This window comes from Trichomycterus rosablanca, chromosome 19 (genome assembly GCF_030014385.1).
Source record: "Trichomycterus rosablanca isolate fTriRos1 chromosome 19, fTriRos1.hap1, whole genome shotgun sequence".
NCBI classification, from domain to species: domain Eukaryota; kingdom Metazoa; phylum Chordata; class Actinopteri; order Siluriformes; family Trichomycteridae; genus Trichomycterus; species Trichomycterus rosablanca.
In genome coordinates this window covers 27883759-27907531 of record NC_086006.1, presented here as the reverse complement: position 1 = coordinate 27907531, position 23773 = coordinate 27883759, and the positions used below count along the sequence as shown (strand labels likewise).

General features: G+C 44.9%; 1 protein-coding gene across 2 annotated transcripts; it reads left to right on the top strand.

Annotated features, from left to right (window-relative positions):
* The first annotated feature begins 3262 nt into the window (after positions 1-3262).
* Positions 3263-21915, top strand: hmga1a (high mobility group AT-hook 1a). 2 transcript variants are annotated; one of them, XM_063015857.1, is made up of 5 exons: positions 3263-3340; positions 9104-9202; positions 11532-11618; positions 15479-15538; positions 18898-21915. In XM_063015857.1, exons 2-5 carry the CDS (start codon positions 9113-9115, stop codon positions 18961-18963), a joined length of 303 nt encoding a protein of 100 aa, XP_062871927.1. In that variant the 5' UTR covers positions 3263-3340; positions 9104-9112; the 3' UTR covers positions 18964-21915. The 2 variants fall into 2 exon arrangements, with proteins under 2 accessions (XP_062871927.1, XP_062871925.1); XM_063015855.1 differs by lacking the exon at positions 3263-3340 and adding an exon at positions 4506-4552.
* The last annotated feature ends 1858 nt before the right edge of the window (positions 21916-23773 follow it).

Here is a 23773-nt window from a genome sequence, read left to right as displayed (position 1 = left end):
CACCGCTGTACTGCGTAGCTTAATAATGATCACATGTCCATGCAAAATCTGGAATAGTTTTACACTAGATGACAGGAGACGTCCTAAAACGACCCTCTGGAGTAAGTTCTACAGAGCAGAACGGGTGTTGGCTGGCAGCGTGTAATACTTACCTTCCGAAAGGCATGCGAAAGGTGGATTGGTTGCTCTGCACTCTGTGTAGGTTTAATGAGTGAGTTAGTGTATGACTGTGGTTGTGTGAAATGAACTGACACACAAAACAGAATGTATTCCTGCATCTGGAATTCCTGGAAACTCGGAGAACATACAAAACTCCACAAAAACAAAGGTTACCGGGCCCTTGGTCCTGTGCTTTGTTACCACCGAGCCATCCTATTTTGCTAGATTGTTTACTTTAAAATAAAAGCGTACAGAATTAAAGCAGATATATGAATGATGTGTGTGTGTGTGTGTGTGTGTAAGTATGTGTGTGTGTGTGTGTGTGTGTGTTCATGGATTAGATAATCTGCAGGTAATAAAATTAAATAAGCAAACTTTCCACCTTCTCAGCTGATCAGCGACGTTTAAGGTCAGGGGCGAGAAAGCCTCATAATTAAGAAAATAAAAATGCGAGCCTGGCGCTGATTTCCTGCCCTTCAGCGTGACGTGCAGAGTAAAAAGCCTCAGGTGTGACACCCCTCACCTCTCAGTGTGTAAAGTGATGTGCCTGCAGGGGGTGAAGTTCCATCCTCATTTGCAACACAATCCAGAGGTGCGAACTGCGTCTGAGCTGCCGATGGCTCTGAAATGCCACCTTTACCCCCCACTGTGGGCTTCTTTCAAAAGAAACTTCAACAAAAGGAAGAAAGTTGAAACAGCTCAGAGCATTCAGTCTGAAAATGTACATTATATGACCAAAATGTTTTAGCCACACACACTGCAGTGTATAAAATATAAAGCACTTTTTGAGCTGTTTTTAGACCAAATGGGCACAAATTCCCACAGACACCAGCAAAAGTGAAAGCTGTTATAGCTACAACCTTATTTTTCCCAACTGTGCTCAGGTGTCCATGTACTTTTGATAATATAGAGTATGTTTTAATAGCTTTTGCGATTGCAGTTTGATTTTCATGTATTTCAGAATCAGCAGTTGGTGGTTCAGCCTAGCAGTTAAGGTACTGGACTAGTGATCGAAAGGTCGCAGGTTCAAGCCCCACCGCTGCCAGGCTGCCACTGTTGGGCCCTTAAGCAAGGCCCTTAACCTTCAATTGCTTAGACAGTATACTGTCACTGTACCGTAAGTCGCTTTGAATAAAACCGTCTGATAAATGTCGAAAATATAAATGAATCTTTATTTATTTGCCAGGTACCAGGTGTACAAGATGGAGTAACATTTAGATGTAGTAAAATAATATAGAAAGGTTGTATTATATACACATAGACATTTATCTAAGCATAAATACAGTACACTAACAAACTAAGTAACAAAAAAGCAATAAAATGGAAATATAAAAGTAAACTATCAAAACTTTAAGTAGAAAACTGTACGTTGTAGAAATTGAAGTGATTATTTTCAGTAGTAGTGAATTATGGCATGTTTGAATCCAATAATACTTATATATAAATAATTAACTAGTGTTTAAAGCTATATTTGATATATTTCTGTCTTTATAGACTGTAGTTTTCTAGCAACAGTTGAAGCATGGAAATATGGGAACATGCTTCTGTAAGAGCCCTAAAACGTTCCTATTGTGCTGTAAATTCATTTTACTGTGAGTGATTAAACAGCGGTGGTTTAGAGGTTTGAGAACTGCTCGTCCAGCCTTACGGAGCACTGATGGACCCCTGAGCAAGTCTTCCAAACCCTAATTGCTTGAACTGTATCCTAAACCAGTTGTAATTCAATTTAGATGAGCATGTAACTAACGTTCCAGTCTGATCCGGTGGATCATGGAATGATTAAGAATGACAAAAGCTTTAAAAAGACACAGAAATACTAGTTAGATAAACAATTCAATGAAACTAAGTTTATACGTCGTCCCTCTGGGTAATTATGTGCAGACTGATAGATAAAAATGACAAGTATAATCGTAAAAAATTATATCCACGACACAAAAAGTCAATGTGTCTAAACAATATCTAAATACAGTGTATGTTTTCTATATGGCAGTAAGTTGCACAATTATTATTTTATATGAATCCAGGGTTCGAGTCCCCAGCAGTGCTATCGGCTGGTCAGGGTGTCTGTTATGATTCCGAAGAAGCCTGACACACCACAACCCTGACCAGGATAAAGCGAAGGTTAATCTTTCCATTTAATGAAGGTAAACCGAACCTTAACGGTGCAGTAAGTGAATGTAAATAATGCTGAGTTTTGTATTGTAAATTTACACCCCATGGGCAAAAGTATCGGGACGCCCCTTCTAATTTTTGAATTCGTGTGTTTCAGCCCAATCAGTTGCTACCAGGTGGAATAAATGATATACAGGAAATCATATGCATCCAACTTTGCAGCAACAGTTTAGGGAAGGTCTTTTCCTGTTTCGGCATGCATCAAGCTCTATTAAGACATAAAGAAAAGCACCACTTAACAGCTCTGGAATGAACCTGAACACCAAGTGCCAAGTCATACAAACGCTGTCATCTTTTTGACTGAATGGGCACAAATTCCCACAGACACGCTTCAACATTCTAAGTCTTGGAAGAAGCTTCTCAGAAGAGCGACTGTTGTTCTAGCTGAAAAGTGGTCACTCGATTTTAATGTCATTTGTTTTTGTATCTGGGAGGTTAATCAGAAGGTTGTTGGTTTAAGCCCCACCACTACCAAGTAGCTACTTACTAAGTAAGCAAAGCCCTTAACCCACAATTGCTCAAAATGAGTTTAAGTTGCTTTTACATTTGCAGCATTTGGCAGACACCTTTATCCAAAGCAGCTTAGAGTTATGACTGAAAAGATCACATAGAGGGGTCACTCTGGTTTAATACAATTTGGAACAGGACGTCCAATAAGGTCATGGTCAGGTGTCCAAATACTTTTGGCCATAAAGTGTACACAGTGGAACATCTGGGCCAATCCGACTTTATTGTGAATGAAGAATGAATGTGTAGCACCCCCCCCCCCCCCCCCCCCCCCCCAAAAAAAAACCCTACCCCCAAAACAGAAGGTCTGTTTTCTTCTGTTGTTCCTCCTCCCTGTCCCCTCCCTCATACCCTGTTCCCTCCCCTAAAGTGCGCGCTCTCACTCGGAAGCCCTTTAAAGTGGCCCGAAGCGCCTTCACCCCTCATTCACTGCTCCCTGCACCCTGTGCGCGCTTCTACCCAAAACAAGTGCACTGGATTCAGCGCTGCCCGCCGAACACAGGTACTCTCCTTTCTCTATGTCTGATTCTGGGGTTTTGTTTGCTTAGGTTTCGGTGCATGACCATGATTATTTTTAAAAGGCTGGAGGACTCCGTGCGCACATTTTCAGTTTCATTTCTGCGGATCAAGGTTCATTTTCATCTGAGGGATGAAAGAGAAAAATGCGCACGTTAAATGTGCGTCAGGAATCGAGCGTAATTTGCGCAGTAGCTTGTAATTGATGTGAAACCCTGCAGTCGGAAGAGCTTCCCCAGCTTCCTGTGTGTGAGAGAGAGAGAGAGAGTGTGTGTGTGTGTGTTTTGGGGCTATTGTTTGCTGGAGCATGCTGCTGCCACTCGTGTGTTTCCATTATTCTCACCCAACAATCCATTCCAGTTGCGCCTTGTTATTAAAGTTGCTTTAATACTTTTGGGCAACAATTGAGAAGCAAAGCTGATGTAAAGCTTCATTTTCTTTAAAGATTACCAACAAATAGTGGATATGGTAATAGAATAGAATAGAAATGAGAAGAAGTTTCATTGTTCGGATGCTGCTCATTTTGCCCGCATATTTGGAAACGCGTTCTTTTGCATTGTGATTAAACTTTGCTTGAATTTTAAGTCCCAAGTCCAACTTATTATCATGTATTTAGATTCCCCATGTGTGCTGGATGTTTTAAAGTGCATGGTAGAATTAAACTTGGGGTGTTTTTTTTTAAGTAACTGGTGCATTGTGTATTGATTGCGCACAATAATCGGCAATATTTGTGTTCAAAACACACTGTTTCAAATATTTAAGTGTTATAAAATTAAACTTTTTTAATATTTGAAATAGCCAAAGTAAAGTAAATACTGATTAAATATAATATGTATTATTTTTGAGTGATTTAGACTAATGTGTAAGGAATTATCCAGTCCTCAGATGCTCGGATTGTATTTTGCACAAAAACTGCACATTAAAAGTGCTCTTCTATGCTTTTTAATTACTCTTTACATTAGAAATAAATGGTATTTTGGTCTATAAGTCCTATAAATCAGTGGGTGCGGGGTTTTGGGGTGCAGTTGTTGTATTGTTCTTTGTTTGCGCGCCAGTTTTTGTGCGCACATGTTGCGCCCGCTGTGCTCGTATTTCCGTCTCGCGTTTCTCCCCTCTAAGCGTGTGTGTGTGAGATTTGAGCACACGGGGCTTCCGTAGTAACGGTGAGCTACAGCTTTAGCCGAAGCGGAGCTCTGAGGTATTTAACTCTGTATTATTTTGTATTATTTTGTATTATTTGTTTTAATTATCTCCGGGTTGTTGTTTATCTTCGATACAGATGTGCATGTGTTTGTCTTTTGGAAATAATTCGGCCGCTTCGGGAGGTTTTGAACCCTGTGTAAACAAACACTTGCTTATTCAAAACCGGCTAATGCTAAAAGCTAAAGCTAACTTCTCTCATTCGCCTTCGACCGTTCAACCTGTGCTAGTGTGGATCATATACTGTATTATTTATATATATTATTACACCACCAAATTAATCATTAAATCCGCTTAATATGTAGAATAAAGTACCAAAAAGTCTTAAGTTACCACAAGTACAAATGCTTCTGTTGATGTTTCGCTTATTTTAATACAGTGTTGCAGTTGTAGCCTAGTGGTGAAGGTACTGTACTAGTCAGCAGAAGGTTGCTGGTTCAAGCCCCACTACTGCCACGTTGCCACTGTTGGGGGGCCCTTGAGCAAGGACCTTAACCATCAATTGCTTAGACTGTATACTGTAAAGTTTCTTAGACATTTAGAATTTGACCACCTGATTAGAAGCTAGTATAATGTATAAATAAATTGGCGTTATGTTGTTATATTATATTATACATGTGGACCAGCTTCAGGTCTAATTAGGAATTCTTCAAAAGTGGTGCAAAAATGCAATATTGTGCAAAGATGCAAGTAATACAATCACTAAGTAGTTGTATGTGTTGGAGTTGTCAGAGTCCAGGGAACAAGACTGTTTGTGTGTGTGTGTGTGTGTGTGTGCAAGTTTGTGTGTGTGTATGTATGTGTGCAAGTGTGTGTGTGTGTGTGTGCATGTAAGTTTGTGTGTGTGTATGTATGTGTGCAAGTTTGTGTGTGTGTATGTGCATGTAAGTTTGTGTGTGTGTGTATGTGCATGTAAGTTTGTGTGTGTGTGTGTATGTATGTGTGCAAGTTTGTGTGTGTGTATGTGCATGTAAGTTTGTGTGTATATATGTGTGCAAGTGTGTATGTGTGCAAGTTCGTGTGTGTGTGTATGAGCATGTAAGTTTGTGTGTGTGTGCATGTAAGTTTGTGTATGTATGTGTGCAAGTTCGTGTGTGTGCATGTAAGTTTGTGTGTATATACAGTGTATCACAAAAGTGAGTACACCCCTCACATTTCTGCAAATATTTCATTATATCTTTTCATGGGACAACACTATAGACATGAAACTTGGATATAACTTAGAGTAGTCAGTGTACAGCTTGTAAAGCAGTGTAGATTTACTGTCTTCTGAAAATAACTCAACACACAGCCATTAATGTCTAAATAGCTGCAACATAAGTGAGTACACCCCACAGTGAACATGTCCAAATTGTGCCCAAATGTGTCGTTGTCCCTCCCTGGTGTTGTGTGTCAAGGTCCCAGGTGTAAATGGGGAGCAGGGCTGTTAAATTTGGTGTTTTGGGTACAATTCTCTCATACTGGCCACTGGATATTCAACATGGCACCTCATGGCAAATAACTCTCTGAGGATGTGAGAAATAGAATTGTTGCTCTCCACAAAGATGGCCTGGGCTATAAGAAGATTGCTAACACCCTGAAACTGAACTACAGCATGGTGGCCAAGGTCATACAGCGGTTTTCCAGGACAGGTTCCACTCGGAACAGGCTTCGCCAGGGTCGACCAAAGAAGTTGAGTCCACGTGTTCATCGTCATATCCAGAGGTTGGCTTTAAAAAATAGACACATGAGTGCTGCCAGCATTGCTGCAGAGGTTGAAGACGTGGGAGGTCAGCCTGTCAGTGCTCAGACCATACGCCGCACACTGCATCAACTCGGTCTGCATGGTCGTCATCCCAGAAGGAAGCTGACGCACAAGAAAGCCAGCAAACAGTTTGCTGAAGACAAGCAGTCCAAGAACATGGATTACTGGAATGCCCTGTGGTCTGACGAGACCAAGATAAACTTGTTTGGCTCAGATGGTGTCCAGCATGTGTGGCGGCGCCCTGGTGAGAAGTACCAAGACAACTGTATCTTGCCTACAGTCAAGCATGGTGGTGGTAGCATCATGGTCTTGGGCTGCATGAGTGTTGCTGGCACTGGGAAGCTGCAGTTCATTGAGGGAAACATGAATTCCAACATGTACTGTGACATTCTGAAACAGAGCATGATCCCCTCCCTTCGAAAACTGGGCCTCATGGCAGTTTTCCAGCAGGATAACGACCCCAAACACAACCTCCAAGATGACAACTGCCTTGCTGAGGAAGCTGAAGGTAAAGGTGATGGACTAAACCCAATTGAGCACCTGTGGCGCATCCTCAAGTGGAAGGTGGAGGAGTTCAAGGTGTCTAACATCCACTAGCTCCGTGATGTCATCATGGAGGAGTGGAAGAGGATTCCAGTTGCAACCTGTGCAGCTCTGGTGAATTCCATGCCCAGGAGGGTTAAGGCAGTGATAATAATGGTGGTCACACAAAATATTGACACTTTGGGTACAATTTGGACATGTTCACTGTGGGGTGTACTCACTTATGTTGCAGCTATTTAGACATTAATGGCTGTGTGTTGAGTTATTTTCAGAAGACAGTAAATCTACACTGCTATACAAGCTGTACACTGACTACTCTAAGTTATATCCAAGTTTCATGTCTATAGTGTTGTCCCATGAAAAGATATAATAAAATATTTGCAGAAATGTGAGGGGTGTACTCACTTTTGTGATACACTGTATGTGTGCAAGTTTGTGTGTGTGTGTGCAAGTGTGTGTATGTATGCGTGCAAGTTCGTGTGTGTGTGCATGTAAGTTTGTGTGTATATATGTGTGCAAGTTTGTGTGTGTGTGTGTGTGCAAGTGTGTGTATGTATGCGTGCAAGTTCGTGTGTGTGTGCATGTAAGTTTGTGTGTATATATGTGTGCAAGTTTGTGTGTGTGCATGCAAGTGTGTGTATGTATGCGTGCAAGTTCGTGTGTGTGTGCATGTAAGTTTGTGTGTATATATGTGTGCAAGTTTGTGTGTGTGTGTGCATGCAAGTGTGTATGTGTGCAAGTTCGTGTGTGTGTGTATGAGCATGTAAGTTTGTGTGTATGAGCATGTAAGTTTGTGTGTGTGCATGTAAGTTTGTGTGTGTGCATGCAAGTGTGTGTATGTATGTGTGCAAGTTCGTGTGTGTGTGCATGCAAGTGTGTGTGTGTGTGTGTGTATGAGCATGTAAGTTTGTGTGTGTATGTGTGCAAGTTCGTGTGTGTATGAGCATGTAAGTTTGTGTGTGTGTATATGTATATATGTGAGTAATTATGCGTCACAGTGTAGGTATGTGAGTGTATGTGGGTTAGTGTGTGTGTGTGTGTGTGTGTGTGTGTGTGTATGAGCATGTAAGTTTGTGTGTGTATGTGTGCAAGTTCGTGTGTGTATGAGCATGTAAGTTTGTGTGTGTGTATATGTATATATGTGAGTAATTATGCGTCACAGTGTAGGTATGTGAGTGTATGTGGGTTAGTGTGTGTGTGTGTGTGTGTGTGTGTGTGTGTGTGTGTGTGTGTGTGTGTGTGTGTGTGTGTGTGAGTAAGCATAATTGTGTGTTAGTTTGTGTATATGTGCAAGTGTGTGTGGATTTATGTATGTGTCTGCTTGTGAGAGTGTGTGTTAGTGTATGAGCATGTAAGTTTGTGTGTGTGTATATGTATATATGTGAGTAATTATGTGTCACAGTGTAGGTATGTGAGTGTATGTGGGTTAGTGTGTGAGCGTGTGTGTGAGTAAGCATAATTGTGTGTTAGTTTGTGTATATGTGCAAGTGTGTGTGGATTTAGGCGTAGGTAAGAGTTAAGAAATCAAAAAGCAAAAAATGACCCAAGAAGCAGATATTCCTATAGGTCTGTGTGTGTGTGTGTGTGTGTGTGTGTGTGTGTGTGTGTATATATGTGTATGTGTATACTGGTATGATTTTCTATGTCCCCTTAAGGCCAACTCTGGGTCATTTATGTCCAAACCATGACCTGACAGACCCACCACCCGAACCCCATACATAAACCCCATACATAAACCCCATACGTAAATTCTTTACCCCTTCTACACGGACACGGACACAGAATGTCCTGAAACCACTTCTTAGAAAATCTAAATGAGGCAAAGCGACCGGCACGGGTACCGACAAGCAAATATTTCACAGTCAGTGGTTAATCCAGGCTCGGGGTTCAGGGCTGTATAAGGGTTTGAATAAGGGGCGACTGCATCCGCATGCTTGGATGTTTTCCAAGAACCACCACAATCAGAAAAACTGTGGTGTGTTTGACGTTTACATTTGTATAGAGGCTGTTGAGCAAGAAAAGCTCCTGTTTACGCGTGATCGATGCATGTGATCGATGCATGTAATGCTCTGGTTTGTAGAGTCATTATTTTCTATATAACATTTAGCTGATCACTGCATATAAGCCTAAATTAATAGTAACAACAGTAGAGTCATATTCTATTTTCCCTAAGTTCACATCATAAGGGCAGTGATCAAGAATCAATGACTTGCTATTTGTTTATTAATTTCTTATTCTGTGCTGATTTCTGTGCTCTAATAGCAGTACAACATGAGTGACACTGGCAAAGACACCGTCTCTACTAAAGAGAAGGACGGAGCAGAAAAGAGAGGAAGAGGGAGACCCAGGAAACACCCACAGGTATGATTTAGTCTTCCGAGAGCTCCAACACCTTCATATACACAGTCTTAATCTGTAAATACGGAAATAAAATGCTCCCTTAAACACGTGGCCCATTTGCTGCCGCCCGAAAGTGCCGTGTTCCCTTGGGGAGACACGCTAAGCTCCATATGACCCTCCCCACAAACTTGCACAGGCGTCTAGACCAGTTCTATAGATTGCATAGAACCGAGACGGTGTGAAGAGACCCCGAGGGAGGGAAGGGAACGTCCAACCAGGTCGGTGGTTCCGCTGAGACTCGAACCCGAGACTCAGATATGGCTCGGCGGGTAGCACGGTCTCCTCACGGCAAGAAGGTCCCCAGGCGGAGCGGTTCAGGTCCTTTCTGTCTGGAGTTTGCATGTTCTCCCCGTGTCTGTGTGGGTTAATTAAGTGAGGTAAATTAAAGATGCGAAATTGTCCATGACTGACTGTGTTTGATATTAAACTTGAACTGATGAATCTTGTGTAAGCAGTAGCTCCTGTCATGAATGGAACCAAAGTGAGTAAAACATGACGTTAAAATCCCGATAAAATAAAAATAAGCCCAGGTGGCGCAGCGGGATGTTCTGTGTTGCCACCGGTCGGCTGGGCGGCATGTAGCGGGCATAATTGGCAGTGCCTGCCTCTGTGTGCGCGGGTGGATATTCATACGCTGTGTAAGGACCCTGATCGGCGACGGAGACGCCTGTGCGGAATGCAGGGGCGAGAAGAGGAGGGCTGTGCACGTGTCGGAAGAGGAAAAAAAAGATAAATAAATAACCGGGTCCATGCAGATTGGAGTTTTTGGATGGTTGCTGATCTGTTTACTGAGGAAGCTCTTCTGTACGTCACTCGGCTAATCCGGCTGCTTTAAGAAAATGCAGTTTCCCTTTGATTTTTATATTTATGATGTTTTACTGTGACTCAGCACGGCTCTCGACCTGTATCGTGTTAATTAGCCGTGTTAGCGGATAAAAGCGCCCTCCCGAATTCCCTTCTGATTCAGAGTGATTACTCATCACTCATAGCGAGCTCTTCCTGTCTTGTGTGCTCGCCCGCGTGTCGGTGCAAGTTCTCCCGCTTCTGGTATGCATTTAAGTGGCGTGCTGCAGAATGTCTGAACTGTTATTTACACGAGTGTGACGTTTAGCCCGTGCTTGACTTGCTTGACCTGACCTGACCTGACCTGGGCTCAGACTCGTGCAGTAAACGCCCCCCGGCTCGTTCGAGACCCGAATATCGGTCACTTCCCCGAGCGCTCCTTCCTTCCGTCGGTCGGACCCGGCTGACCTCCGCGGGCGTCCGACGCACTCGGTGGAACTCGGCAGCTGGGAGCTCGGCGCCACCTGTCGGTCCTAGAGTAGCCGCCCACGTCAGTTGGCGCCGACCTTGAACACTGCTTACTTTGTGCCTCCGCTTGAGAAGCTGCGTACAGAAATGCAAACACCCGGCTGCCAGGCAAACAACGCTCAGGCCGGATAGGCTCTGCAAGGTCAGGGTTCTGTATTCCAGAGGCTTTATTGTCATTTCAGCTCTATACAGGTACATATCGATGCGAAACCTTCCTCCGGGACCAGGGGGCGAAACGATACGATATACACAGTGCAGATAATAACTGAGGGGGGGTGAGACCAAAGACGGGAGTAGTGTTGGCCTGTACATGGTACCGAGTAGATATTAAAGAGTAAGGTGCATAAATTGCAATACTGTGCAAAGATGCAAGTAATCTAGTCACTAGGTGTAGGTGTATTGACTGACCATTAGAAATGAGATGCTCTGTGTCAAAGAGCCTCCACCCCTAAATATTTAGCAATTTTGTGTTTGATCCTTTTTTTTTTCTAACCCAGGATTGTCAGCATTATTGAGGCCTGATAATCATCTCATCACCGTACGTAAGATCATTATACTGTAGTTCTGTTATGTTTTGGTTGGCTGGTTGTCGCCCGACCTCAGGCGCGTGTCTTTGGGTATTTAAAAATTGCGTGCACCTTGTGAAACTGGAGACATGAAAGCGTGCCACTTTATCGGTGAATCATGAGCCCGGCGGTTTGGTGGCTTGCTCATGCGTGTCACGCTCGTACACACCGGCTTCCTGTTTACTCTGGAATCCTTTATGTATTATCACTCACCGTGCAACAAGTGTAACCATAATAACAGCGTATTTTCGGGCAATGACGAGCTGGTGAGGTGAAATAAACATCATGCTATATCATGGGATGAACCGCGGGTCTTTGACCTGTTCATCGCGTCGCTTTGAAGTCGTTTTTATGGTATGTCTATAATGTTAACGCGGTATAGACTTGAATGACTTGGGGTCTTCCTCCGACAGGAGGCCAGCGGTTCCCCGACACCGAAGAGGCCCAGGGGTCGACCAAAGGGCAGCAAGAACAAGTCGAGCTCCACATCCAAGGGCAAAGTGAGTATTCGTGATCATAACCCGAACTTTCTCGGATTTATTAATATTTAATCAGCGTTTATCTTGGCGATTCTGAGCGCTGTTCATAATGAAGGTGACGCAGCAGGTGTATTAAAGCTCTTCCTGACCTCATTAATGAGCTTATTAGACCATGATGCCAAATATCCACATCGTTTTAGTACCATAACACTAATTTACACTCCGTACTGACAGCATGCAGCAATCGATCAGGATTCTGATGAGGATCTGTTGGGATCTGTAGCTTTGATCTCAGGATCCCATAAGGTTGCTAGTTTAAGCCCCAACATCACCACTGTTTGGGGCCCCTGAGCAAGGCCCTTAAATCTCAGTTGCTTAAACTGTATTCAGTCATAGTTGTAAGTCGCTTTGGATAAAAGCTTCTGCTAAATATCGACATTTATTATAGTTGCATAATTACGTTTTGCTCAGGGGTCCAACAGTGGCAGCTTGTCAGTGATGTGGCTTGAACGATAGACCATAATAATCTACAGAACGTTCCAGACGAGGGTTTAAACCGGTCGGCCGTCCTACTGTCGTGGTGCGTCCCGTCTCTTTTTTTTTTTTTTGGGGCCCGATCTGCAGCACCGCCGTGAAGCCGAAAACATCGAAGCGAAACCAGGACGGTCCCCACTTCCTGTCTCACCGTGGCTTCCTGTGGCATTTTGCATGATGCAGGTGCACGAGATAGAGGCGCCGTCGCCACGGCAACGTCCTCCACCTCGAACCCGAACGCACGCACATGGAGTTTACGCTCGTCCATGCGTGTTGGCATGACGACGGCCCCCCAATACTCTGCACGTTCACATACATGTACACCCTCGCTCTCGTGTGTGTGTGTGTGTGTGTGTGTGTGTGTGTGTGTGTGTGTGTTGGTCCTGCCAGCTGTCTCAGAGCTTCAGACCAGGTGGCCAGTGAACTAGACTGACCTTCATGTCCATTTCTAATATAGTGGACGGTGAACCTGTTGCCCTCTGGATGTGTGCCCACATTCAGGAACCCCCTCTAGTGGTCAGACTTTCTCTTTCTCTCATTCTCACACACACACACACACACACACACACACACACACACAGCCTGCACTACTGTGCATACAGCCTTGCTTTCAGTTCTGTGGGAAGGACTTTCGATGGCCTGAAGCCAGGTCTTATTCATCACCAAATATCCTGAATAAGTGCCGGTGGGTAGCATTGTCGCCTCACAGCAAAAAGGTCCTGGGTCCTCTCTGCCCGTGTCTGTGTGGGTTTTCATCCGGGAGCTCCGGTTTCCTCCTACAGTACAAAGACGTGCAAGTGAGGTGAAGTGGAGATACAAAATAGTGTAAGCAGTAACTAACCAGTAAACTGTCCTGTCATGTATTGAACCAAAGTGTAAAACATGACGTTAAAACCCTAATAAAAGAAATAAGACTACATATGGCCTATACATTCAAGGAAATACAGAAATAATCCTCCTTAATGGTATAAGACCCCTAAAATGTCAGTCAATTTATTTATAAAGCACGTTTAAAACAACAACTGTTGTACAAAGTGCTGTACAATCTACAGTAAAATAACCATTACAGGCAACAAAGAACAGTAAAACAATAAATAATATACAATGAGACCACATTGATACAAACACACACTCTCATACTGTGTTAAAAGCCAAAGAATAAAGACTTATAAACGGTGAGCGTAGGGGCCGTCTTAACATGTAAAGGAAGTTCATTCCAGAGTTTGGGGGCAAAAGTACAAAAAGCACGATCGCCCCTACATTTCAATCTGGATTTTGGTACGATCAGCAGAAACTGGTCAGCTGATCTAAGTGACCTAGATGGAATATATGGTCGCAGGAGGTCTGAAATATATGCAGGGGCAGAGCCATTCAGTGCTTTAAAGGTAAACGAGGATTTTGAGAGGCAAGGATTGGAGTGATGTGTTCACGCTTACGAGACTTGGGTCAAAAGATGCGCAGCGGCATTCTGGACCGCCTGAAGACGTGAGAAAGGACCAGCCTGACTAACACCAACATACGGAGCATTGCAATAATCGAGTCTGGAAGAGATGAATGCATGTATAACCCTCTCAAAGTCCGTGTTAGATAAAAATGGCTTCACCTAAAACTAACACAGATTTCTGCCATGAATATCACAGGTGATAATATAGCATCATAAAAAACAAACAACCCATCACCAATGCTCACACACCCTGGTCTGAAGCGTTTAGACACCTGACCATGGGCATTGTTGGACATCCAAAGCTAATGCTATTAAAATAGAGTGAATTATGTGATTTATACTTCGAAGTATGACTGTGAGAATTTGTGCTCATTCAGCCAAAAGATGACAACATGCATTTGTACGGCTGGGCGCTGATGTTAACGTTCCGGTTCATTCCAGAGATGTTGAGTGAGGCTGAGGTCAGGGCTCTGTGCAGGACACTGGAGCTTCTTGTTTTTTAAACCGAGCTTTTCTTCATGTTTCATGCTGGAACAGGACAGGGCCTTCCCTAAACCTTTGCTGCAACGTCGGAAGCATATTGTTTTCTTCTTAAACCCCCCCCAACATGTGAAAGATGCCAAACACGGCTCACAATAAAGCATGTTCTGATCGAATGCCCCAAATACACCAGAGAGAGAAAAGCTACACACACTAAGTGGGTAGCACTGTCGCCTCACGGCAAGAAGGTCTCGGGTTCGACCCCCAGGTGGGGCGCTCCGGGTCCTTTCTGTGTAGAGTTTGCATGTTCTCCCCGTGTCCGTGTGGGTTTACTCCGGGTGCTCCGGTTTCCTCCTACAGTACAAAAACGTGCAAGTGAGGTGAACTGGAGATACAAAATTGTCCAAGACCGTGTCCTTGTGAACCGATGAACCGTGTGTGTGTGAGTAACTAACGTTCCTGTCATGAATGTAGCCAAAAGTGTAAAACATGACTTTAAAATCCTAATAAACAAACAAACACACACCTGAACTGTTCAAGAAACCCTCAACCAAGAAAACACAAGAGCGACCCTAAACTTCCTGGCAGGAACAAATGAAAAGAAAAATATAAACGGACAAATGAGGACAAGTAACATATCGCGGATCATGCTATAAAATACAGAAGCATGTGTATGAAGCGGTAAAGTACGCTAGCGCACCGGAGTCGGGGTCTCGAACACATCGTATCGAATCTCAGCTCTGCCTTTCCGACTGGTCCGGGCGGCAGCATGAACAACGATCGGCTCTCGTTCAGGTTTAGAGGCTAAAAAGTCGGATCATAGGTCCTCATAACTGGTGCGACTGCGACCCCCTGCACAGGGCTGAGGAATAATGCTGATGGGGGTGTGGCCCTCCGTACACAGTGCCCGACTGAAGGTGCGCATGTCAGTCGAGAGGCGTCCTCAGTCGGCGGTGAAGGGTCGAATCAGTATAGAGGACGCAATCAGGGTAATTAGACACGACTAGATTAGGGGAGAAAATTTGGGGGGGGGGAAGTGGAATTATTAAAATAAAAAATATAAAAATAAATAAATACAGTTTTCTTTATATCATTTATTTATTACACCTGTTTGCAACTGATGTGGCTGAAATCCATGATTTTTTATGATGTGTGTATGTATGAGCGTCTCTTCCATTGGCTGCACACCCAGTCTGGTCCAGCAGCTTCTTAATCTAATTTTATTGCTTCCCTGACCTGTAACCACTTACAATTCTACCTAACGCACCAAAAAAAGCTTGACCAGGTGAACAACGGTGGTTTTGCAGATCATCACTGATTATATTTGCTGTGCGGATAGCGAGCGAAACACAGACCGAAACGGATCGTGTCTATTTTACCACGTTTTCAGTTTTTTTTTTCCCTTCTTCTGTTTTGTTTTCAGAAAGCAGCTGCTGCGTCAGCATCTGCAGGGACCAAGCGCAGAGGAAGACCCAAGAAAGCGGTTAGTACTGGTTTATCGATGTGAACTTCCTCCTCTGTCTGCAGTGTCGGAAACCACACGTCTGTTTACGTTTCACTCGGGGCGGTTAGGTGTCGTGGGTGATCTGCAGTGCGTGTTGGAGAATCTGGCCACCCTTGGGGGTTATTTTTATTTTAATTAGTTACCTGGACGGACTGGCGTCAGGTAACGATGGTCCAAGCCCACCTGGACCTGGACCTGGACCTGAACCTGGGCTTGTTATGTTCAGTTCCAAACCCTTGGACCATGTCTGTGGGGAATTAGTGCACAGCCACTCTTTGTAAGGTCAGGGCAGGTGTACCCTAGTGGTTAAGGTACTGGACTAGTCATCGAATGGTCGCTGGTTCAAGCCCCACCACTACCAGGTTGTCACTGTTGGGCCCTTGAGCAAGGCCCTTAACCCTCATATGCTCAAACAGTATCCTGTCACAGTACTGTAAGTCCTTTTGCACTGATGTTAGACAAGGAGCCTTGGCTCACAGTCAACCTTCCAATTCATCCGAGGTGTTGAGTGCAGTGCACATGGGTCATACAAGGGCAGTTGTAGCCTAGCAGTTAAGGTACTGGACTAGTAATCAGACGTCCTGATTTATGCTCCTTGATGCCGTCTGGCACCATTTTTAGAAAGGGCAGCGACTAAGAGCTCGTCACGTTAGCTCGCTTCCTTTACGATCCGGGGTCCGAATCCTCAGTTTTGCTGTCGGCACCTGTTTATAGACATGATTGGCTGTGTTTGAGAGGGTGGCCAAGGCCAAGGTGTGTCCACATCCACCATGAGTGCATTAGGTGTCCCTTCTCTTTTCGGCGTTTAGCAGACGCCTTTATCCAAAGCGACTTGCAGAACTGTGACAGTATACTGTCTAAGCAATTGAGGGTTAAGGGCCTTGCTCAAGGGCCCAACAGTGGCAACCTGGCAGTGATGCGGCTTGAACCAGCGACCTTTTGGTTACTAGTCCGGTACCCTAACCACTCGGCTACACGTTTAAATGAGTCGATTTGGAACGGGGCCTGAACTCTTAACTTTTGCTGCATTTCCAAATTGGTGATTTTTATTTTCTCCTCCGTGTCGGGTCTGTTACTCCTCGTCTCACACTCGATGGGTGTCTGATCCGTCGGGACAGAATGTTCTCAACCTGTGAGAGGATCTTGTTCTAAATTTCAGGCCCCATTAAGACTCTCTCTCTCTCTCTCTCTTTCTCTCTCTCTCTCTCTCTCTCTCTCTCTCTCTCTCTCTCTCAGCAGTGTGGTTTCTCCACCATTTATTTAGTAACTGTCATCTCACCCCACCTCCTCCTCCAGCTCACCCTTTTGTCACTGCTTCCCTTTTCTTCTCCGTACATTCCTCTCGCATGAGGAATCGCCCCGGCTGGCACGGCGGTTCGGGCCCCGTTCCAGGTCGACTCATTTAAAACGTGGCCCCAGAAGTCCACACGTCTGAGTCACGCACGGCTATTTAGATCTGGAGTCGGACGGCTCTAATTAACCGACGTCTCCCCTCGAACGCCCGGCTGCTGATTCACAAACTCTGTTGAGTAACGACTGCACGCTGGATGGATTCCATTTTCATTAACGGCTTCATCCTGGTCCCTCGGACAGGGTTTTTCATCCATGGCAGGACAAGGCGTGCTCACAATCTGTTTTATTTTAAGGATGTAGCAGGGAACCGACGTGCCTGAGGAAAGCCCACACAAATAGGAGCTTGCGCATTTCTATGAGTGTATAAGATTCTATTCTTACTGCTTACAGCTGTGTCAGTTTGGAATCGGATGCAGTTGCATGCTCTTATGACTGATTTAGGGTCTGTCCGAAAACCTAGCGCTCTCTCTACACTCCCGAGAAGAGGACGTGTCTAAATTCTTAGATCCTTTAAAATGGTCCTACTGAGGCGCCTTAATTCTGAGTGAAATATGAACCTGACTGAATGAATGACGAGGGAGCGTCCCCTAATTTTCTCCCCTAATCTAGCCTCTCAACTGACATATGCCACGTACAGTCAGTACAGACTGTTTTTCACCCGCACGAGTCGAGATCATACCCTGACGGGCACCGTGTACGGAGGACCACACCCCCATCAGCATTATTCCTCAGCCCTGTGCAGGCGCCATCAGTCGGCCAGCAGGGGCCGCAGTCGCACCAGTTATGAGGACCTATGATCCGACTTTCTTACCCTCTAACCCTGAACGAGAGCCGATCGTTGTTCATGCAGCCGCCCGGCCCAGTCGGAAGGCAGAGCTGAGATTCGATACGATGTGTTCGAGACCCCAACTCTGGTGTGCTAGCGTACTTTACCGCTGCGCCACCTGAGCGACCCTGATTTTTTTTTAAACAAAAGGAAATTGAAGACACATTATGACACTTTTCTTTTATTATTTCTCTTAATAATATAATAAAATGCTGTATTTGTTCATCTTTTATTTATCTAAATAATGAATGTCCTTTTATTTTTGAGACAGGTACAAACTATGCAAAACAATGCTGCACATTTCCCTTTTTATGTTAAAAAAAAACAAACAAAAAAACCTGAAATTCAATTTTAAAATAAATAAAGGAATAATACAAATAAAGAATCCTCACATAAAGAAAATTTGACTGGAAAATTCCGAACCTGGCAACCCTGTAGTGCCGTCGACCAGGCGTGGTGAATAGCGCTGGCGCCCTCTGCTGTTTAAAGTGAACATCGATTCATTGTACATGTACAGGAGGTCCTCGACTTACGTCGGAGAGCCGTTCCTACGGACACGACGTAACGCGATTTTCGGCGTAAGTCGGAGCACGCCTACATAAGCACCTACGTGACTCACATGGAGCACATACAACGCCGTCTTCCTCGTATAGCGCCGCGTGACGACGTATTCGTCCGCTCCGCTGGCCAACTAGTTCCCGTGCGAACTTTGTTTTTATGTCGCAAACGCCGTACGTCGGAATGACGGAACAAGACTTTCTTAATAAATGTATGGGAGATGGCGACGTAACCACGAAACGCCGTATGTCAAGTTTGCCGTAACCCGAGGACTTACTGTAAACCGATTTGAATCGTTACACGTGTGAATCGATTTTTAACTGGCTTGGGTGCATCGTTACATCCCTATTTATTTGTAAATGGGGGCGTCAGGGACAGTTTAAGCATTTTCGGTACACAGAGGGAGACGTTAGCTGGTGTGACGCAATCGGTGTAATCTCTGTAAAGTAGAGCGTCTAAATAATCTGCCTTATGAGCTCCATGTCTTATTTAGAGGCAGCTGATCAGGTAGAACGTAGGGAGCAGGGCGGGTCACCAGGTTTACAGACAGACCCCTAGTATCAGGAATGATTATTCATTCCGATTCTTTTTATGCTTCCAGGAGAAAGAGGAGCAGGCATCCAAGTCTTCCGAGGAGGAGGAGGAGGAGGAAGAGGAGGAACAGTAGATCTGCAATCAGTGCTACCTCGCTACTCGTTATCATCACTTCCCGTTCAACCAGAGCTGGACTAAAACCTGCAAAACAAACAAATCGACAAAGCGTGCCACTCTCGCTCTCATCCTCCGTCAGCTCAGCACACTACAACAGTGTCTGTTCTCTGTTCTGTCTTTACCACCACTGGAAATGGACTGACTCTCGAATACTGTACGTGTGTGTGTGTGTGTGTGTGTGTGTGAGACTGTGTGTGTGTGTGTGTTTGCTTGCCTGTACATCAAACGCTCCGTGCATATTTCGTTTTGGTTTTGCATTATACTGGACAAAGATTTGCTCTGATGGTCGTCTTAAAGTCTTCATGCAGTTTCAGACGTTTTAAAGAATCCGATTCGAGGTCGTGTGCTGGACAAAGGTGAATCAACCGACTTTTATCGTTTCTGTGTGGGTAGGAGGGGGCAACCGGGCTTTTCCTTCATTATTATTTTATTTTTTTATTTTTTAGCCGTGGTGGTGGAAAGGTTGGGGGGTTAAACGTGTGTGTTTTGTGTGTCGATGGAACGGATACCAGATTAAACTCGTCTTCACCTCGTTTACTGTTGAATCGCCCCGGTGTGTTTCCTGATCGCCTGATCTGGAGACGTTCCAGGTTCACGTTGGGATTTTTTCATCTGTTGTTGAGGAGCAGGAGGAGGAGGTTTGACTCGGTTCTCCTGCTGCAACCATTGACATGTAATAAAGTTTTTTATGGAAGTCCAAAAGGCCGTGCATTTCATTTCTTCTGTCCCGTTCAGATATTCAGGCCTGCATCATCACACTGAGGAACTAGTGGGCATTTTCTAGCTGTTTAATCGAACTGGTTTTGCTATCAGCTTGAAAAGATGGCACATAGAGAAACCATGGATAGGCAGATCACTTCAAAACTCCAAGTTGCCATCAACTGAGGGCGTACCGGTCCCTTTTGTAAATGAATATCATACATTTTAGAGCTGGATGTTGCCTGAAACTAGATACAGAGACCACGAGTCCTTCTGGATACCTTCAACATGTTGGTTTTGGTCAGATTTTTGCCTCTCACGGCATGTGGGACTTAATTACTGTCCTTAATTAATCAGGTTTCGGCATTTAGCGGACGCTTTTATCCAAAGCAACTTGCAGTACAGTGACGGTCTGAGCAATTGAGGGTTAAGGACCTTGCTCACGGGCCCAACAGGGCTTGAACCACCAACCTTTAGATTACTAGTATAGTACCTTAATCGCTGGGCCACAACTGTCGTATATTAATGTGAGTGTAGACAGTCTAAGCAACCCAGGGTTTAAGGACCTTGCTTAAGGGCCCAGCAGTGGCAACCTGGCAGTTGTCGGGCTTAAACCAGTGACCTTCTGATTACTAGTCCAGTACCTTAAGGAGTTAATGAGTATTATTTCCCTCATAAGGTCATAGACGTAAAAATCATTCATTTCGTTTCATCATCATAGCCAGTCAGGTCTGTGTAGACGCCCAGCCAGGTGATAGCACCGCCGGGATTTGAACCTGGGTCCCGGTGGTGGTGGTGGGCTCCATCCGAACCCCTGTACTAATAACCAAGAGGAGAAATGTACCTACATGATCTTTTGGGTTTTCATGCATCAAACGTTCCACCTCGAGCTCTTTTGGACTTCCATGCAGCCCCGACGCGGTCAGTCCGCTGTTGCTCTACGTTCAGCGTTCTGGTGGGTCCCAGGGGGGTCGTGCTTTTTGTGTTTTGGTCGAATCGGTCCGTCGAGTGTCTCGGATCTTTTATTGCTGCTACGAACACAGAAACCCGGAATACTGCAACGTCACACTCGTACCTCACTTTGTGGCAGTGTGGGACGGCTCACCGGTGGTCAGACCACAGTGTGTGTGAGCAAACGTCTTCTTTTTATTGTGTCCAGTACGATCTGGTTTTTTTGTTTGTTTGTGTGACTAACAGTAGGATTTTTTAAATCAGCGTCGTTCAGAACTGTGTGAACGTCAGTGCGCCGCGTTATGTGGGATTTTCTCTCTCTCATTGGTAAATATTTACCAACACGTGAAGTGCAGACGTGTTATCAGCTATAGTCTCAAACAGGTCCTCACATTGCTGCTGGAGTTATTCAGACTTAGAATAATTATTATAGGTTTATTATGGTATAATAATAATAATGTAGTACAGTACAACTTTAGCGCTCTGTCTGAACATGAGGTTCAGTTCCTTAGTAATAAATCACCAGTGTGCTGTGAGGGAGACTATGATGAGGGCATTTATGACCTAAATTCGATGATCAGTGACAGGATGGTTAGCACAGTGGGTGCAGTATGTATCATCTGGGTATTTGGGGTATTTTTTGTACACCTCTTCATCAGAAATATGCAGAAGTGCTTGTGACTGGGGTGTGATTACTTGTGAGGATTAATCCACTGCAAAACAGCGCCACCTATACGGAAAAATAAGCATACTGCACCATCTGTGCTACAAACTGCAGGTTCGAATCCCATCCCTCGTCACAATCAGTGATTAAACTAATATGAATGCATTAGATTGTAATCGTGACTGATCGCAGGTTTATCGATGTGACTGGGTTTTAATTCTGTGTAAGTCTTGGTACGAAATCGCTTCCATCAACCGCTTAATCCTGGTCAGGGTCGCTGCAGGTCTGGGAGCCCTTCGGCCACCCGACCTTCCTTCACACGCCAGCTGAGATTCAAACCCCGGATCCCGTCGGTGGTCCCAAAGCCTGCTGCTCCACCCGAGCACCCTAAATCCGTTTCAGTTTTGGAAATTCGACCCCCTCCTTCCTTCCTTCCTTCCTTCCCCCCGATCTGTGGATGTTCTGGATGTTAGTGTGCGCCTGCACCCCGATGGAAACGTTTGGGATCAGTCTTTACGATGTACAAACTGTCTTTTTTATTGTGGCCTGCGAGACTTTGTATTCAGACTGGTAATAAAGTTAATGATTCCTACACTTCCGCTCTGGTCTCGTGGTTTTTCTCGGCTTTAGTGTATTTATTTTGAGTCTGATCAGGGTTGCAGGGTTGCAGGTGATCCTGGGCACCAGGCAGAAATACACCTCGGATAGGGTGCCAGGTTATTTCAGCAACGTCACACACACACACAGCTAGGGAAAATTAACAGCAGCCAATCCACCTTTTGCATGTTTTTGGTGGGAGGATAAAACTCAAGAGACACAGAAGAACATGCAAAACTCATTACAGATAGATACTAAAGGTAAGACTTCAACCCAGAGCCTCTCTTCATATATACACTGACCAGGCATAACATTCTGAGCACTGACAGGTGAAGTGAATAACACTGATTATCTCTTCATCATGGCACCTGTTAGTGGGGGGGTATATCAGGCAGCAAGTGAACATTTTATCCTCAAAGTTGATGTTAGAAGCAGGAAAAATGGGCGAGCGTGAGGATCTGAGGGCCAAATTATGATGGCTAGACGACCGGGTCAGAGCATCTCCAAAACTGCAGCTCTTGTGGGGTGTTCCCGGTCTGCAGTGGTCAGTATCTATCAAAAGTGGTCCAAGGAAGGAACTGTGGTAAACCGGTGACAGGGTCATGGGCGGCCGAGGCTCATTGATGCACGTGTGGAGCGAAGGCTGGATCTAACAGACGAGCTCCTGTAGCTCAAACTGCTGAAGAAGTTCATGCTGGTTCTGATAGAAAGGTGTCAGAATACACAGAGCAGCACAGTTTGTTGTGTTTGGGGCTGCAGAGCCACAGATCGGTCAGGGTGCCCGTGCTGACCCCTGTCCACCGCCGAAAGCGCCAACAATGGGCACGTGAGAATCGGAACTGGACCACGGAGCAACGGAAGAAGGCGGCCTGGTCTGATGAATCACGTTTTCTTTTAGATCATGTGGACGGCCGGGTGCGTGTTCGTCGCTTACCTGGGGAACACACAGCACCAGGATGCACTATGGGAAAAAGGATCTGCTGCTAACCCGTATAGCACACCTTCAGGGGTCTAGTGGAGTCCATGCCTCGACGGGTCAGGGCTGTTTTGGCAGCAAAAGGGGGACCAACACTATAAGAAAGGTGGGCATAATGTTATGCCTGATCGGTATATATATACATATATACAGTGTATCACAAAAGTGAGTACACCCCTCACATTTCTGCAGATATTTAAGTATATCTTTTCATGGGACAACACTGACAAAATGACACTTTGACACAATGAAAAGTAGTCTGTGTGCAGCTTATATAACAGTGTAAATTTATTCTTCCATCAAAATAACTCAATATACAGCCATTAATGTCTAAACCACCGGCAACAAAAGTGAGTACACCCCTAAGAGACTACACCCCTAAATGTCCAAATTGAGCACTGCTTGTCATTTTCCCTCCAAAATGTCATGTGACTCGTTAGTGTTACTAGGTCTCAGGTGTGCATAGGGAGCAGGTGTGTTCAATTTAGTAGTACAGCTCTCACACTCTCTCATACTGGTCACTTAAAGTTCCAACATGGCACCTCATGGCAAATAACTCTCTGAGGATCTTAAAAGACGAATTGTTGCGCTACATGAAGATTGCCAACACCCTGAAACTGAGCTGCAGCACAGTGGCCAAGGTCATCCAGCGTTTTAAAAGAGCAGGGTCCACTCAGAACAGACCTCGCATTGGTCATCCAAAGAAGCTGAGTGCACGTGCTTAGCGTCACATCCAACTGCTGTCTTTGAAAGGTAGGCGCAGGAGTGCTGTCAGCATTGCTGCAGAGATTGAAAAGGTGGGGGGTCAGCCTGTCAGTGCTCAGACCATACGCCGCACACTACATCAAACTGGTCTGCATGGCTGTCACCCCAGAAGGA

Bases quoted from the DNA above. Each gene is read 5' to 3' on its own strand.
- hmga1a (XM_063015857.1), top strand. From the start codon at position 9,113: ATGAGTGACACTGGCAAAGACACCGTCTCTACTAAAGAGAAGGACGGA. The intron at 9,203-11,531 runs GTATGATTTAGT...TTCCTCCGACAG, and splicing joins GACCCAGGAAACACCCACAG to GAGGCCAGCGGTTCCCCGAC. The intron at 11,619-15,478 runs GTGAGTATTCGT...TTTTGTTTTCAG, and splicing joins GCTCCACATCCAAGGGCAAA to AAAGCAGCTGCTGCGTCAGC.